This window comes from Eleginops maclovinus, chromosome 18 (assembly GCF_036324505.1).
Source record: "Eleginops maclovinus isolate JMC-PN-2008 ecotype Puerto Natales chromosome 18, JC_Emac_rtc_rv5, whole genome shotgun sequence".
Taxonomy (NCBI): Eukaryota; Metazoa; Chordata; class Actinopteri; order Perciformes; family Eleginopidae; genus Eleginops; species Eleginops maclovinus.
Window position 1 is genome coordinate 28,782,543 of NC_086366.1, and position 19,190 is coordinate 28,801,732.

At 41.5% G+C, this 19,190-nt stretch overlaps 1 protein-coding gene across 1 annotated transcript; it reads left to right on the plus strand.

Annotated features, from left to right (window-relative positions):
- The first annotated feature begins 625 nt into the window (after positions 1–625).
- LOC134879875 (histone-binding protein N1/N2-like) lies at positions 626–1,369 on the plus strand. The gene is given in 2 exon segments (XM_063906430.1): positions 626–1,052; positions 1,054–1,369. Coding segments are annotated over 2 exon segments (717 nt in total). The 5' UTR covers positions 626–651.
- Positions 1,370–19,190: the final 17,821 nt, after the last annotated feature.

The following is a 19,190-nucleotide window of genomic DNA, read 5'->3' on the forward strand; positions in this document are numbered from 1 at the left end:
GCATGCGGTGAGGTCAATGCCTGGAGAGGCACGGATAGTATATTACAAAAAAATGTTTTAACTAGCGCTATTCATACATTCAACACAAATGAAAATATTGCATGGCCTTACCTTTACTTCTAAATGAAGTCCATTCTCCTATCCTTCTTGACAAAGATGTCCGTGATTTTGTTGAAGAAGTCCTCTTTATTGAGTTTGAGTTTTAAAAGTCTCTCTGTTTCTATAGAGATGATCGCCAGGGATGAAAGACGTCTTCGGTCAGTCCGATTGCAACTGTATGTTTGAGTCGTTTCAAAGCAGAGAACGACCTTTCGACATATGCTGTTGTAGCTGGTATTGTGAGTACCAGCTGGAGTAACTTTGTCACCTCAGGAACCGTCTGTATCAGATCATTCTGGGCCAAAAAGCTGAGAGATGTCCGGGTGATTTGCATTTATTCCTCACCGTTTGTGAGCTATACAGTCCCATAAGGTCAGCCTTAAGTCTTACAAAGTCAAAGTGCGTTGCATATTTTGATAGGCTCTGCAGTTTGGTGTCATCAATTTGTTGTGACATTTCATTGAATTTCGTGCACTCGACCAAACCAAAGAAAGCTAGCTCACCGAAATAATCAAACATCCACTCCACAGTGTATACTATCGTCCTGAAATAATGCCAGAAGAAACGTCCACCGCGTCAAGCTACGGGAGTGCGGAGGAAAACCCTTGCTCCTCCTCATCAGCCGCAGCTGCTGCAGACAGCTCTGTGGACATTGCAGAGGAGGCAAAGAAGCTGATTGGCACAGGGAACAGGCACCTAGTGATGGGAGATGTTGTTTCTGCTGTCAGAGTCTTCCAGGACGTCTGCGGCATGCTGGCTGCAAAGTATGGGGACACAGCAGAGGAGTGTGGCAAGGCCCACTTCCTGTGTGGGAAGTCCCTCCTGGAGCTTGCCAGGATGGAGAACAGTGTGTTTGGAAATGCCCTGGAGGGAGGCCCAGAAGAGTCTGAGGAAGAAGAGGAGGAGCAGCCGAACAGCTCAAATATCGAGAGTGCCAACAATCTTGATGAAGAAACGAGATGACCTACGAAACCAGGTGTATGATGCCATGGCGGAAAAGGCTGAGGCAGGTGACATCAAACTGGAGTCCGAGGAAGGAAAGGGCACCACTGAGGTGAAAAAACAAAACTGTGTGTCTCACAGCAAACCTGAGGTGAAGGGATCTAGCTCTCCTGTGAGTAAGAAGGAAAATAGTTCAGTTCCAAAAGTGAACGCAGTTGAGAAGAGCCCTGGTGCTGCTGTAAATGGTGTGTTCATACGGTGTGTTCATACGGTGTGTTCATACGGTGCGTTCTTTAATGGATCACAGTTCGCAAATAAAGGAATATGAACCATCAGTTTGAGAGTTCGACCATATTCAGGATACTGATGGATCCTGGCATTGTCATCTTGGAACATGCCCGTGCCATCAGGGAAGAAAAAATCCATTGATGGAATAACCTGGTTATTCAGTATATTCAGGTAGTCAGCTGACCTCATTCTTTGGGCACGTTGCTGAACCTAGACAAGACCAACTGCAGCAACCCCAGAACATAGCACTGCCCCCCACAGGCTTGTGACCTTTTTTTTGGCCGGGCAGTGTAATTCACAGTTTCCTGACGGACCAGATTAGGAACTTCCGGTAGTACCGGATGTTATTGTTTTTAGCCTCGGATAGCATGTGGCTTATATTGTATGTATATATGAGTAGAAGGAGAATGACGCGTGGAGTTACATACAAAACACACCGTCTCTACCTCCACTCAGTGACGCTGCATTAATACTATTACGTGTTTAATAACTAATAAACCTCAGAAGAATTGTATAATAGAATATCATAAGGGAAAGCGGCATTACTACGCCAACAGATGGCGACGATGACTTCATAAAAGGGCAGAGCAGAACGTACCATGGACCCACCTCTGACGACGTCAGCTAATAGAAGAGCCGGGGATATGCCCATGTGTCGACAAAGGGCCAACAGGATCCAGCCCCGCTGCCAACCAATGAGAGAAGACGAGACCGAAAGAGCCAGAGAGTAGAAATATGTGATGTAAACAGAAGATCGAGGCCTTTCCTCCCGAGTCGGAGTCACGTGGCTGTTTCTAATGACTAATGATCTTCGCTGATTGGCTGGGAGAAAACCACATGCTTCTCGACCTTCAATGAGTCCCAGGGGGGATGCCATGTTTGGTGAGTGCGGAAGTTAACTCAAAGAAAATGAGTCAATGGAACAAACCGGAATTATAGTAACAATACTTAAACCTGTCAATCAATGAAGGTGAACTCAAAACAACGGAGTCATAACTTTAAAAAAAGTTTTTTGAGTTTGGTTAATGTCATAGAAATTAGTGACTACAGTTTTTATGGATGATTATGTTAACTTACTCTTATTAAGATGTAGTGTTAGGTTTTACAGTGTATGATACATTCCTCTAAACCAAGATGGAAGACAGACCGCCAGATGGACCCAGTCACTTGCCGATATCTTCCCAATCCTTTTATGGAAAGCGATCCCTGCAGGTATAAAAATGTTGTTGACATCAAGTAACAATAAGGAATCATATAATTCATAAATTGTCAAAGTATTGATTTTATGTTGGAAGGAAATTATAATTAATCATATGTCCACTAAAGTGGACGTCATGCATCACTGGCTATATTTCAACTATAATTCATACTGTTACTGCTACTGTTGTTCTTGAAAATAATTCATCTGCAGTAACTTTTTGGGCTGTAAATCAATATACTTATGTTGAATATAGTCTGTTATGAAGTTTTTGTATATCTTTATATTTTGTAGTACTCAATAGCAGAGCGTGATAGAAAGGCGTACAGGATAGTGAAGGAAATACCATCTGACTCGAGTGAAGATGATGTTAGTGGCAGTGATGACGAATGGCTGCCAGAAAAAGGAGCTAATGAAAGCAGTAGTGATAGCGCAGCTGAGGATGCTGAGGGAGTTGCGGTTGAGGAAGCTGACGTTGTTATTTTTGAGGGAGTTGAGGTTGAGGAAGCTGAGGATGTGCCACCTAACAGAGCAACCAGCTGGAAAACAGGAGACAACCAGTTTCAGAATCAGAATCAGAAATACTTTATTCATCCCAAACTGGGAAATGTTTGTGTTACAGCAGCAAAATACAATATAATAAAAATAAGATAAATACAAATAAAATAGTGCAATGAAATGGAATATACGCCTCTGTGACAAAATACAGTAAAATAATGACAAGGTGTTTTTTGACAACACCTCCTTTGAAGCGCAGAGCAGTGTCCAAGGCACCCCCTGAGATCAGGTTTGGCTCTGGAAACCACTGGCCCCATCTCAGTGAAGCAAGAAATGCTAACAGATGCCACGATAGTGCATGCACCCGAAGAACCAAGTACATCTGCATGCAGTTTCTTGTGGCTGTATGCCCTGTGTGTTTTGCTAATTATCGCAGTAAATGGCATCCCAAATAAAGGATATTGTTGTAGGTGTAACACTACACTCAGTTCCTAGAAGTTCATGGCTATAACAGAGACTGTAAGGGAGTCTAACTTCATGCCAGCGGTGTGTGTAGGTTACTCTTTCCATGTTTTCAAGTGTTCCATACAGGAAAGATGTCCTAAATGGTGTTTGGGATATGTATGCAGATTTATATGTATATCTATTATTTTAAGTTTGTACATCTTTATTTATTATTTTATCAATTTTTGGGGTAATACACATTTCTTCAGTTTAAACGCATACTGTCAACCTGAGTGGACATGTAAATATATCTTTGAAAAAACTGAATAAGAAAAAATAACGTTCAAGTCTTGTTTTTCCTGCCCCAAGAGCAATAAAAACACTTGGTAAATCCTGACTGAGGTTGTCATAAGTCATGTATGAAAGCGTTAACTATTATCCGTTTTCTTTGCAAAAAAAAGTAAACTGAACACCTGTTTTATTGGGATGTTGATACATACAAATCATACTTTTACAAGTATAGTTCACCCAGTTTTACATAGTTATTAACATTTAAAAAAAAAAAAAGAACCCAACCCTCCAAATAATCAAACCTGAGGAATGAGCTTAAATAAAGGAAAAACAAAAGCCAAGATGTACATATGAAATTAATAATAGTACAATAGTACAAATAATAATAATAATAATAATAATAATAATAATAATAATAATAATAATAATAATAATAATAATAATAAAGATTAACGCTACTCATCCAAAGACAGAATAGCATTAACATAAGAGACAAAAGGGTCCCAAATTGTATATATTTATCACAGAAACCCCTCATACTGTACTTAATCTTTTCCAAATATAAAAAGGACATTAGGTCTCTCAACCCAGAAGTTGGAGATGGAGGATTTTCGTATTTCCAGTAAAGTAGAATACGCAGACGGGCTACTGTAGGAGTAGAAAAAGTAACAATACTGTTCTCTTTTCGCGTAAAGTGCGTTAAAGCCCTCAGGAACCCCGAAAATAGAGATTAATGGACTAGGGACAATCCGTCTATTGACGAGTTTAGAGCGTCTCATAGAAGGAGGACCAGAATGTACCCATCTTTGAACAAGAATAAAAAGGAGGGGGAGTTTTGGTGCCGTCTGAAATCTACCACCAGTTCCTTGGTCTTCCCTGCAGTTCTCTGTACCCCGTCGTCCTCGTTTGAGATGAGGCCGATGATGGCGGAGTCGTCAGAGAACTTCTGCAGGTGACAGGAACGGCGTGTTATGGGTGAAGTCTGCAGTGTAGAGGGTGAAGAGAAACGGTGCCAGCACTGTCCATAGGGGGGCCCCGTACTGCAGATGATTGTGTCTGATTGACACACCCGGGTCCTCACGTACTGTGGACGGTTGGTGAGGTAGTCCAGGATCCAGGAGGTGAGGTGGTGATCCACCCCCGAGAGCTGCAGCTTGTCTCCCAGGAGCGGGGGCTGGATGCTGGATTGCATTCAATTGTTTCATTCAGTCCTATTGCCACAAGTGTATAAGATCAAGCACCTAGCCATGCAGTCTGCCTTTACAAACATTTGTGAAAGACTGAGTTGTTCTAAAGAGCTCATGGGAGTCGAACAATGGTACTGTAATAGGATGCCAGCGGTGCAACAAGAGTGAGTTTGGTGTGGAAAAACTTGACTGGCCCGCACAGAGCCCTGACCTTCAACCCCACTGAACACCTTTGGGATGAACTAGAATGGAGATTGCGAGCCAGGCCCTCTAGTCCAGCAGCAGTGTCTGACCTCCCAAATACTCTTCTGGGTGAATGGGCAAAAATTCCCACATACTGTTCTGTTCTAACGTTTCTCTATGAGGCAAGGAGTCCAAACGAAGTAGTAAGGTTATAATGAAGCTGGTTTATTTCCAGTTATGATAGGATACACATTCTCAATATTGAGGTTTCTGGGTTTAGTGAGCCACACATTGCAATCAGGTAGTGTCGTTCCTTCCACCCAGAGCCTCGACATGTGACATCACACAATATGTATACTTTGTGAAAGAGAAAGGGACAGTCCCTTATGACATGTTAAATGTATATTTATGAGTGTGGTGCATGTTGGTTTCTGGTTGGAGCACAGCCAGAGTTCTCCCCTCTTGGATCCAGAGTTCCGAGTCTGCAGCCTGTTATCTAATCCTTCTCTACTCTTGCCATAACTCTCCTGTCATGTGTCTTCACTAACTTTTACTGGCCCTCTCTCACAAAGGAATGTGCAGTTAGTGTTCACTGTGAACAAAGAAGCAGAATGCAGTTCCTTTCTTATGTTTTAGCTCACCTTTAACTCTGTCATGAAGCTCACTTCTCTTCATAGTTTGAAACCCTCTCTGGTAGCATTTATACATAAACATGTCTTTATGAGCAAGCAATAATAATTCAATAATATCCTTCAATACACACTCCAACATCTTGTAGAAAGCCTTCCCAGAAGAGTGGAAGATATTACAGCTGCAAAGGGGGGAACAACTTCATACTAATGCCTAAGAATTTGGAATGTGTTGTCACAAAAGCTTCTGTAGGTGTAATGTGTAGGTGTCCCGATACTTTTGTCTATATAGTGTATTTCCACGCTACAACTGCCAAACGTAGCTACTTTTTATCTCTGTTCGAAAGAGTGATGCGGACCCCTGCAGGGAACAGCATGGGTGAAAAACCCAAGGGGAAAAACAGCGGCAGCGAGGAGGAAGAGAGGCAAGCGGGGAGGCGTCAGGCAACGCTTCCGAAAACAGCGGCTTTCTCGGATTCCTCTACCCTCCATGATCCTCGGGAACGTCCAGTCCCTGAGGAACAAAATGGATGAGCTCCAGGGAAATGTCCGCTTTCTGAAGGACTTCAGGGACTGTTGTGTCCTGGCTTTCACAGAAACCTGGCTGACGGAGAAAGATCAGGACACCGATTTCGCAATTGATGGATTCGGGACACCTTATCGACTCGACCGAGAGGCAGAGGTAACGCGGAAATCTCAAGGGGGCGGGGTATGTCTATATTTCAACAAACGATACTGCACCTCTGTGACTGTAAGAGAACGTATCTGTACACCAGATGTTGAACTTTTATCAGTATCGCTTCGACCATTTTACCTGCCCCGTGAGTTTCCACAACTTTTCATAACAACAGTCTACATTCACCCAAGGGCGAACGCTGCGTCGGCTTCCAACACCATCTTCGATGCCGTGCAGAAAATGCAATCACTCTCACCCGAGGCGCCACACTTCATACTGGGTGATTTTAACCATGTATGTCTCAAGAAAACACTGACAAACGTTTACCAGTATGTCTCATGTCCTACCAGACGGGACAAAACCCTGGACCTCTGCTATGGATCTGTAAAAGACGCCTACAAATCACTGCCATTACCACCGCTGGGTTCAGCGGACCATAATTGTGTGCATTTGTTGCCAACATACAAAACTGTCCTAAAAAGACAGAAAGCTCAAACTAGAGAAATTAAAGACTGGACCGATGAATCTGTATTATGCTTACAAGACTGTTTCGACTGCACAGACTGGGAAATGTTTAAACAGTCCTGTGGTGATGATCTAAATGAGTTGGCTGACGTGACATGCTCATATATTGCTTTTTGTAGAGACATGATTGTTCCATGCAAACGGGCAAAAATCTATCCTAACAACAAACCATGGATAACTAGAACTGTCAAGGATAGCTTAGAGAATAAAAAGTATTGCTTTAAGCAAGGTGACATTACTGAACTACAAACAGCAAAGAGGGATCTAAAAGTAGAAATTCTTAAAGCAAAACGAGACTATAAAAATAAACTGGAGGCCAAGATCACAACAAACAAACTTGGATCAGCCTGGGACAGTATGAAAACCTTAGCAGGCCTCCAGAATTTAAAGACCAGCAGTCCAGTCACCCTAGATGGTTTCAGCTCAGACACCGAGCTAGCCAGCTCTCTTAACCAATTTTACAATCGTTTTAATACTTTTGATTTTAGCAATGACATCTACAATTTGAGTAACCAGCTCATAGACGCTGAACACTTCAACATAGGACAAAAAGAAGTGCTCAAAGCCTTCCTCTCCATAAGAGTTAACAAAAGTCATGGTCCAGACAACATCTGTGGGCGCATACTCAAAACCTGTGCAAAACAATTGAGTCCTCCTTTCCATTATATTTTTAACAAATCTTTAGAGGCACAATTAGTACCTGAGGTCTGGAAGGATGCTGTGATTGTCCCTGTTCCCAAGTCCAACACCCCCAAAACCCTCAATGACTTTAGACCAGTGGCACTCACATCAATTGTAATGAAAACTTTTGAGAAATTGGTGAGGTCTGAAATATTAAGGAAAACAGAGCATTCACTTGACCCTCAGCAGTTTGCTTATAGACCCCGTAGGGGCGTGGAAGATGCCGCAGTCACTTTACTTAATTTACTTTTTAAGCATTTGGATAATAGTGGTTCCCATGCCAGACTTTTATTTGTTGGCTTTTCCTCTGCTTTTAACACAATCCAACCCCATATTTTAACCACAAGGCTGCTAGAACAGTTTGACCTGAGCAATAACCTGGTAGGCTGGATCCTTAACTTTTTAACAAACAGAACGCCAAGAGTGAGAGTAAATGGCAGTCTCTCTGACAAAGTCTGCTCGTCCACTGGCTCCCCACAAGGATGCGTACTCTCACCTCTCCTTTACATCCTGTACACGAATATGTGCCAGAGCAGGTGGGACAACAGAACCATAATTAAATATGCAGATGACTCAGTAATTGTTAGCCTGCTCCAAGACAGTGAAACGGGTCATGGTCCAGTCATCAGAGACTTTGTTGAATGGTGTGAGGCGTCCCACCTTCAACTAAATATAGCCAAAACAAAGGACATGCTCATTGATTTTAGAAAAACAATCCGGACACAAGAAATCACATCAATCAAAGATCAAACTATTCAATGTGTGCAGTCTTATAAATACCTGGGGACGATAATAGACTCAAAACTCACTTTTCAAGCAAACTGTGAGGCTGTGTGTAAGAAGGGGCATCAGCGCCTGTTCTGTTTGAGGAAACTGAGCCGTTTCCACATTGACAAATCCATCATGACCCTCTTTTACCATGCTTTTATTGAATCAGTCTTATCATTTGCACTAGCAGCCTGGTTTGGAAACCTCCCCTTAAAAAATAAAAACTCACTCAATCAAATAGTGAAGTGGTCTAGCAGGCTGATCGGTGAGCCACAGCTCAACGTGGAGACCCTTTACAGAAAACAGTTGCAGCGCATAACTGGTTCAATTTTAAACGATAGTTCCCATCCACTACACACAGAGTTCCTAGGTGCAGAAAAAATAGACACAAACACAGTTTTGTCCCTGCAGCCATTACATTGAGGAATAAGTCATAGATATATTTTGCACAGGTGTTTTTATTTATTTATTTATTATTGTATTTGTAAGTTGAATGATTTGTGATATGTGCCTCTTGAATGATGTGTGATATGTGCATCTTTTATCCCTTTCCCATATGTGTGTATGAGGACTCTACTACTGCAAACAAAATCTACCTCTGGGTATAAATAAAGTAACTTGAACTTGAACTTGAACTTGAACTTTGACAGTGATGTCAACGTTACTAAGTAATGCGTTAATAATCTGATGTGACCACTTTCAGTAACGAGTAATCTAATGCGTTACTATTTCCAAACCAGTAATCAGATTAAAGTTACTTATCCAAGTCACTGTGCGTTACTATTTTTGTCATTTTCCAATATATTTTTGCTTCTTGCGTCTCGAGGAGTGACGTCTGGCCTATGCGACAATTAAGTCAGGTTTTCAGCACAAGGACAACTCACGCGTAATACCACCACGCAGCGACACAAACGTAAACAATGGAGAGAGGAGAGAGATGCGCGTTTTCTAGCTGGAAATACAGGCATTATTTTGAGTTTGTGTCAGCTAAAGGTGACAATATCAAGGTTCGTTGTACTCTCTGTGCTGGAGACAAAGTGCTATCTAGCCTCAAAAACACTACGACAAATTTGAAGAAACATTTGGAGTGGCAGCACCGCACAGTCAAGCTTACAGAGCAAGTCCCACCAGGTGGTGCAAAGCAGAGAGCTGCTACTAATGCAGGAGGTCCCCCACCACCCAAACAACAAAAGCTGGACTTCGGTGCAAAACCAGTAAGTGGGGGAGAGTTGAATATGTTGGTCGGGCAGTATGTAGTAGAGGAATGCTGCCCTTTTTCAATTGAGATGACTGCAAGACTGTGAAGTCTTTTTTGACCCATTGTTTGACGCAGCCAGGAGTGCAACCGACGCAGTGCACTAAAGGACCTTTCACATGAGCAGCTGCTTACAGGCACTGTTAGGGCAACGCTTCTGCCAGGTCTAAAGTCTGTTTCTGAAGGAGCTTGTGAAGTCCTTCGGTTACAGACAGAAGTGACTGAAAAATCAGTAGTGCATAGACTGCTGAGAACTTATAGAGCTTTGCTCTGAGGACAACAGTGATGGGGGATCAAATGGCAGAAAGGCACTCCAAAATTGCAGGCAATGTCTCAAGAACTTCATTGATCGATCGCAACTGTCATGCCCAGCTAATGTTTGAAAGTTGCACAAGCTCAGTTGTTGTCAACCCAAGCCTTGTCTGAGTCTCCATGAACTTATGATGATTCACTAGGGAGGTGCTGAAGAAAGAGTACACACACTCCAACAAGCCGAAAAGCTCCACAGCCTCTGGGATGGCCTTGCAGGTTTGGCACAACACCAGGTTAAGTTCATGAGCATAACAATGCACATAGATAGCTTCAGGATGGAGCCTTCTAAAATGTGCTTGTACACATCGAGTGTACCCACTCATGACAGCTGCAACATCTTATGTTTATACTACACACTTAAGCTCTGCAAGACCATTGTTTTGGATCTGCTGCTGCAGCTCATTTGCAATGGACTGGGCATCAAATGATTTTATCACTGCAAGTGCTAGGAAACATTCTTTTACTGCCCCACCGGACACATACCTGACACAAACAGCTAACTGCTCTGATTTTTCATCCCTTGCCTCATCTGCCATGATGGCATAGATTTTGGACTTTGTCATTTCAGACACAATGAGACTAGTAACTTCCTGGGCACAACAGTCAATCATATCATTCTGGGATGTTGGTGAGATATACTGAGCATTTGATGGGGGATTATGTTTCTGAAAAAAAGGATCAAATTCCTTCAAAAGCTCCATGTACGCAAGAAAATTCCCTCTGTTTGTGCTGTCTCTACCTTCATCATGGCCACGAAAAGGGAGTCCCTGTCGCCCTAACATAGAAGTGACTGCAACGATTCGCTTGAGATACTCTCTTCTCTCTACTATCTCACTCACATTTGCAGATGCTATCATCTGTGCCAGGGAAAGTTTACTCTAAGGTGCTGGAAAGGAGGGTCCGGCCAATTGTCGAACCTCAGATTGAAGAGAAGCAATGCGGTTTTCGTCCTGGTCGTGGAACGACAGACAAGCTTTTCACTCTTGCAAGGATCCTGGAGGGGGCCTGGGAGTACGCTCATCCAGTCTACATGTGCTTTGTGGAGAGGGAGATACTGTGGGAGGTGCTGCTGGAGTATGGGGTGAGGGGGTCTCTACTCAGGGCCATCCAATCTATGTACTCTCAAAGTGAGAGCTGTGTCCGGGTCCTCGGTAGCACGTCGGACCGATTTCTGGTGAGGGTTGGCCTCCGCCAGTGCTGCGCTTTGTCACCAATCCTGTTTGTGATATTCATGGAGAGGATTTCGAGGCGTAGTCTTGGAGGAGGGGGTTTGCAGTTCGGTGGGCTAAGGATTGCACCACTGCTTTTTGCAGATGATGTGGTCCTAATGGCTTCATCGGTCTGTGACCTTCAGCACTCACTGGATCGGTTCGCGGCCGAGTGTGAAGCGGCTGGGATGAGGATCAGCACCTCCAAATCTGAGGCCATGGTTCTCAGCAGGAAACCGATGGACTGTCCACTCCAGGTAGGGAATGAAGCCTTACCCCAAGGGAAGGAGTTCAAGTATCTCGGGGTCTTGTTCCTGAGTGAGGGAACAATGGAGCGTGAGATGGGCCGGAGAATCGGAGCAGCGGGAGCGGTACTGCAGTCGCTTTACCGCACCGTTGTGACGAAAAGAGAGCTGAGCCAGAAGGCAAAGCTCTCTGTCTACCGAGCCATCTTCGTTCCTACCCTCACCTATGGTCATGAAGGATGGGTCATGACCGAAAGAACGAGATCGCGGATACAAGCGGCCGAAATGGGATTTCTCCGCAGGGTGGCTGGCATCTCCCTTAGGGATAAGGTGAGAAGTTCAGTCATCCGGGAGGGACTCGGAGTAGAACCGCTGCTCCTTCGCATTGAAGGAGCCAGTTGAGGTGGTTAGGGCACCTAGTGAGGATGCCACCTGGGCGCCTCCCTAGGGAGTTGTTCCAGGCACGTCCAGCTGGGAAGAGACCGAGGGGTAGACCTAGGACCAGGTGGAGGGATTATATCTCTTCGCTGGCTTGGGAACGCCTTGGAATCCCCCAGTCAGAGCTGGTTGATGTGGCCAGGGAAACGAAAGTTTGGGGCTCCCTGCTGGAGCTGTTACCTCCACGACCCTGACAGAAAAGCGGGAGAAGATGGATGGATGAATGGATCATCTGTGCAATGTTTCCCTGTTTGCTAGTTGCCTGGTAGCTTTTCTATGCAACAACAGTGTCCTTATGTGTTTGTGCCATCTCATGCTTGCCAAAGATGACTAAAGCTTTCTTCCAGTTCTTGCAACCACTACTGACCAAACTATCAGCTTTACCTGTCTGGGCCCTGTGTCTTTGTCACTTAAATCAAACCCTGTAGTGGAGTGATTTGATGCAGCTGTTTCATCATTTTCCCTCTCTTGGTCTGTTTGCTCTCCTTCTCTCTCTGTAGTAACCTGATCTTCCTCTGCCTCTGGATCCCCTTGCTCTTGACCTTGCCTGTTGATCATTTTCTACCTCAGCATCTCCTTCTGCCTGACCCTTCAAGATACACAATTAATTGAATTAATAACTGATCACCATACAGGATAATGCCATGACTTTCGCTCAGAACACAATAATTGTTTGCTCCCAGATATTTTGAAGTTGCACAGATTACATTTTGGGCAAATATGTGACTAAAATAGTTTTAATTTCAAGCCCTGAAAAATATTACTTAATTACTTGAATTAAAGTAATAATTTGGTCAGGCTAATCTGGTTTACATATATATGTGTGTGTGTCTAATATAACTTGGCTTTCTCCACTTTCTAATAATTACTCTCAAATAAAAGCTCAAGTTAAATAAGTCTTATATGGTGTACCTTGAATGAAATGTTTCATATTTCATATTCAAATTGAGTTCCATAAAATTCCAAGACTGTCTGCATCACAAATGACTCTATTCTGTGAAATCCTTTATGACTTTGTAGTGTGTAAGCCAGGTTTTTATTTGTCAAACATGGAGCATGGATTTCATTAATTACATGGGACTTTCTGCTGTTAGCTGGGGGCTGGAGCTAACTAATTGTTACTACCAGCAGTGATGAATACTTACTTTCCTGAAAAACGTTCTTATGTCCATTCTATGACCTTCAGATTCTGCATCAGTTTTCAAACATAAAGAAGATTTTCTTGAAGTAACACTCCAACCCCATCAAGTGCTCCTGTGGATCAGCTTTTCAGTCTGGGAGGTTTGGTGCTTACGTCTAGAAGAAAAATACTTTCTGACGAGGTTTGAGAATCTTCTTTTAATGAGGTACAACTACTGGTTTGCTTGCCCCACTCCACTGTTTCACTCATAACATGTGATTACAACATAAGAGTAGGCCAAAGAAACAAAAGTAGACATGATGTCAGCCTACATGTGGTGTTATACACCACCGTATACACAGTGTTTGGTTTTGTAAAGCCACTCCTTGCTGCTCTAATGCTCTGAACAACAGGTTCAATGTTCAGTTTTGACATTTCAGTGTTAAATATGTCAGGTCAAGAAAGACTGTCTTTATTTTATTTTTTATAAAAACAAGTATTTATGTTAAGTGAAGTCAAGAGAGACAGTCTTTATTTTATACTTTATAAAAACAAGTATTTATGTTAAGTGAAGTCAAGAGAGACAGTCTTTATTTTATACTTTATAAAAACATGTATTTATGTTAAGTGAAGTCAAGAGAGACAGTCTTTATTTTATACTTTATAAAAACATGTATTTATGTTAAGTGAAGTCAAGAGAGACAGTCTTTATTTTATACTTTATAAAAACATGTATTTATGTTAAGTGAAGTCAAGAAAGACAGTCTTTATTTTATACTTTATAAAAACATGTATTTATGTTAAGTGAAGTCAAGAGAGACTGTCTTTATTTTATATTTAATAAAAACATGTATTTATGTTAAGTGAAGTCAAGAGAGACAGTCTTTATTTTATACTTTATAAAAACATGTATTTATGTTAAGTGAAGTCAAGAGAGACTGTCTTTATTTTATATTTAATAAAAACATGTATTTATGTTAAGTGAAGTCAAGAGAGACAGTCTTTATTTTATACTTTATAAAAACATGTATTTATGTTAAGTGAAGTCAAGAGAGACTGTCTTTATTTTATACTTTATAAAAACATGTATTTATGTTAAGTGAAGTCAAGAGAGACTGTCTTTATTTTATATTTAATAAAAACATGTATTTATTTCAGGAAATAGTTTTTAAGTTCAACTTTAAATGTCAGGAGATACATAGATGACGTTACTGTTAAAAATGCACTTCCAATAAAGTGAGTATTGGCAAAACTGGTTGTCATTTGTATGTTGAGGCGGCTGGGGGTGTTGTCGGCAGCTGCTGAATGTTACTAATAAAGTAACTTGTAATTTAACTTAAGTTACTTTTTAAAGGAGTAATCAGTAATCAGATTACTTTTTAAAGGTAACTATGCCATCACTGATCAGTTGTCCGGGTAGCTGATCTCAGACGATCTTGCAGGTGAAGATGCCCGCTGTGGAGGTCTTGGCTGGTGTGGTTACATGGTTCTGAGGCCGATTGGATGTACTGCCAAATTCTAGGAAACGCCTTTGGAGATGGCTTATGGTAGAGAACATAACATTTAATTCAAAGGCAACTGCTCTGGTGTTCCTGCAGTCAGCGTACCAACCGACACTCCCTCAAAACCTGTGACATCGTTGACAGTGTGATAAAAGTGCATGTTTTAGAGTGGCCTTATCCTGTGACCAACCTGACGCACCTTTGCAATAATCATGCCGTCTAATCAGCATCTTGATATGGCCCACCTGTGAGGTGGATGGATTATTTCCACAAAGGAGAAGTGCTCACTAACACAGACTTTTACCACTTTGTGAACAACATTTGAGAGAAATAGGCCTTTTGTGTACATAGAAAAAATCATAGACCTTTGATTGCAGCCAATGAAAAATGCAAAGTTTTTGGGGACAGACTGTTTGAACTGATCCAATGTTTTTACACCAGAATAGGAGTCCCAGCCATTGAAATGCAACATCAAATCCCTTGCACATGTGTTTGGTAACCAGTCTTTCACCAGTCCCTAAAGTGTTGGCGATACGCTTTTGGAACTAACTCATACGCACAATCACCAGATTGTAACCATCAAAGGCCTAAGAAGATCAAGCAGAGTGGGCTTATTGTGTTTTACGTGTAAACACACACTGCAACAATAAAGTTTGGTCCTGATCAGGCCAGCCCTTGTAATCAGCAACACGCTTAAACAACCCAAAAATGTCTATATCTACTACACATTTTTGCAGTTCCAAATCCAATTTCAGTTGTTACTTTTGGTATTTAATTTGTTTCCAAATCTTTTTCATGGTCCAACATCAGAAGCAACACTTCTTTCTGTTGTTCAAATGTTAACAAGACACAGAATAAGTGAGAGGGGTCTGCCTGCAGGCGCCCCTCTCAGGACTCTTCCACTCTCAGGACTCTTCCACTCACAGTACAGGAAATGACGAAGAAGTTACTTCCAAGGACTTGTCGGAAAGAAGATTTCACATCACTAAGGTAAGGTGCGTGACTTATTTGCACCATCCAAAAGTCTAAATATATTGTTTTGCAGACAAAACAATAACCTTCATGTGTTAATTTAATCATGCAAATTACCAAATGTTACAGATGTAGAGATAGACAATGTTACTTTAGGTGTAGTTACACGAATGGCAGCTAGCGTTATTGTAGCTTCTAAAGTTTAATCCAAGTGTCAGACTCAAGGCCCGCGGGCCGAATCAGGCCCGGCAACTCATTTTATGAGGTGAACATAAAACAATACATATTTTATGGGCAGCGAGAGCTTCTATGAGAGAGAATATAATTTGCCTATCATACAATTCTATGCTGCTTTACAGAAATGAAGTGTCCATAAACTACTTGTCCCACAATACATCTCGATTGTGCACTGAAGCGTCGCTATTAGCAGCGGTAAAAAGAAAAAAAAAAGAAATGGTACCAAAATGTCCAAGAAAAGAAAAGTTGATGGAAGGCAATTTAATGACAGATGGAAAAGCGAGTGCATGTTTGTGATTAATGGAGACATGCAGGTATGTCTTATTTGCTATATATTATATATATATTTACATACAGTATTTTCATGTCTACATACATGCATGTATATCGATGAACAAGCATGTCTTTTTGTTACTGAACTACTTGTTTGAATAAATTGGACAATAGTTGCACACTTGAATGTCTGCTTGCAATATTTTCATAGAAGTCTGCACCTTTCACCGCTAGTTATTAATGAAGTTAGTACTAAAACCAATAATAATCTAATGCAGAGGCAATTGTTTAATATGATAAAGATATATTTATATAGTCTTACAGTTAAACCGGCCCTTTGAGCGCAACCATAATGCCGGGATGAAAATGAATGTCACCCTGGTTTAACGGTAGTGTTAGCTTTTTGGTTGTTGTTAGTTAAGTGTCTGTCAGTTTGGCCTTATGTTTTTGTAAAGATGATAGCAAGGGGAGGTCTGCATTTGTTGTTGTTGGCAATGACAACTAGGTTGGTTATGTATTTTAAAAGAAGAGAAAATACAGATTAAAGTGTTTCTGTTGTCGTAGACTCTAATGCATTGTAACGCATGTGAAAGAAGCTGTTTTCACACTTAAACAGAGTGCAAAAACTGGCTGTATGAAATGTTGTTTTAATTTAAGTTTTAGTACTACAACAATACATTTTGTAACATTTTTTCCTGTTTTTTGTAGATGCATCATTCGATTCTCAGTGCCGCTGCGACACCTGTAGTGAAATACTGCACAACATGTTGCAAACTGTTCCACTGTCCTTTGTGCCCCAAATTCAAACCCTGCCCACCATCCTGACTCCAGAAGCACTTGGAAGTGCACATCAAAAATGTCATAACGTGTAAAGGTAACACACACATGTACTCATGATACATGTTTGTGTTTGTTTTTGTTCTTGTTTTGTGTTAGTCATTGGAAAACTTTCTTGACTTTCTCTTAGATACGGCAATCTGCAAGTGCCATTTAACTTGCAGAGATGGGGGGTACTTCCATTGCTCTCAATGCGAAAAAACAATCATAACAAGAAAAGATATGGAGGTACACCTGAAGGCTTGCAACAAGTTGCTATCTACATCAGCTGCTGAACATGGCCCTGGTTCATCCTGTTCCTCAATGCAACCAAACATATCAGCCGTGCTCTCTCTCCTGCTTCTAAAAACAACAGTGTCCCCCACTCCTGGCTTGATTGCAAAAGTTGCTGTTTCTGACATTGATAATGCAAAACCTGGATCTTCCTCACCACTGGTATCATCTTCTGATGTCCAAACAACGCAGGGGACTAAAACAGCTAAAGCAACTCTGAAAATGAGCAAATGCCCACACTGCATCCTGATTTGTGATAAAAGAAATCTGGCCAGACACATCATTTAAAGAGGGTCTGTGTAGATGCAACAATTGGGATATCTGCAGTCCAAAAAGTAAATCACGGCTTGTCTGTGCCAATACATGTTCAGTGCACAATCAAGATGTATTGTGGGCAAAGGTGGGACCAAGTCACTGCTTGGCAAGTCACAAGTCAGTCCCAAGTCTTAGCAGTCAAGTCCAAGTCAAGTCCCATGTAAAGACAGAGAAGGGCAAGTCGAGTCCAAGTCCGAGTCACATCAAAGCCAAGTTGAGTCCAAGTCCAAGTCCCGACCTTTTTCAAGTCCTGAACAAGTCATCATGTACTCTTCACTTAATATTGCAATTATTAGACTATCGATCATAATTGTAACATATCAATCTAATCTACAATTTTATTTTATAAATACAGATTGAAATATGTTCAATGTTTCTGTATTGAAATCTTTTACAATATACACATGCGCCCTAAGACCTTCTTACGTATCTTAGAGAAGAAGTGAGAGTGAATATTGGGTTTGAATTGTATTAGCAAGGAAGGCACCAATGTGACCTTAAAGTTAGTGAAGCGCCTTGACCAGTGAGGCATATGAGCTGAGTGGATGTCTGAAAGCAGTGCTTGAGCATGCCAGTTACAGTACGTAAACAATTTCCTTTTATTACAGAGACTTAATATTTCAATCAACAATGTTTAATCTGCATTACAAAACTACATTACAAAAACAGCAGAGAGAGAAAAATAGGGGCAGTTATTTTGTATGTGTGTGTGTGTGTGTGTGTGTGAACCACACTGTCCTGTTTTTCACTCTTATTCTGTTGCTGCTTAAACCACTGAATTTCCCCACAGGGATTAATAAAGGTACATATTATCTTATCTAATCTTATCTTACGTCCAAAGAAAAACCCGGGGTCATGTGCATAACATTCAGTGTGAGTTGGAAGTGTGCAGGCAGTATCGCTTAATGTCTCTGAGAAGTGGATTCACGATTACCCATTGTGAACACATCAGGTCACTGAAGAATTTCTAAAAGAAGAAATATTATCTGAAATGGTGGAGTTGAAATTATTTGCTGTGGCTAAAAGGGCAAAAAAATGCCCAGGCAGCCCATGCCCCTTTCTGTGTCGAAGTGGCATTTCAAGAAACCCACATGAAATATTGTTTTTCAATCCACAATCCAACTTTGCAACTCTAATGTCGCCTTGGGAGGGTCATGGTGACATACAATGTACCAGCTAAACATGGCATTGTCCTTGTGCCAAACCAAGAATGATGTGTGCACAAAAACATAGGCAAATGGCATTTATTTCAAACAAACCGGGACATATTTAGAACAAGGACTGCTTGCACAAGTGCACCTCAACAGCATCAAGACACTGTCCACCATTGAAGCGACTTGTGCAGAACACATTTAGTCATAAAAAGCTTCCAGCCCACCTACCAGATGATGTTGTGACACCAAAGGCACCAACACCATACATCACAGAGTTGCCTCCAACAGAGACCCTTTGCACTGTCTGTCCAGGGTAAGGACTTCTCGAGAATAATCTTGTGTTAGTTACAAATATAAGAGCAAGTAAATGTTTTTATTTCCTTTCAGTGTGTGATCTGAAAGAGGCCTCTGAGAACATTACTGGCAAAATTGCCATTGAAGAGTTCTGGGACTCTCTTCATCATGATTGCTTGTGGCTTTTTCCAAAGTATTAACATGATCTTGTATTTCTCCTAATTAGTATTTCCCTTTCTGTGCACCTTACCATATTATTAATTAATAGTTTGTTTATTTGTTTGTTTGTTTGTTTTTACAGGTCGTGCAATAAACAGCTTTGCTGTAAATCCTAGTTTTGAACACT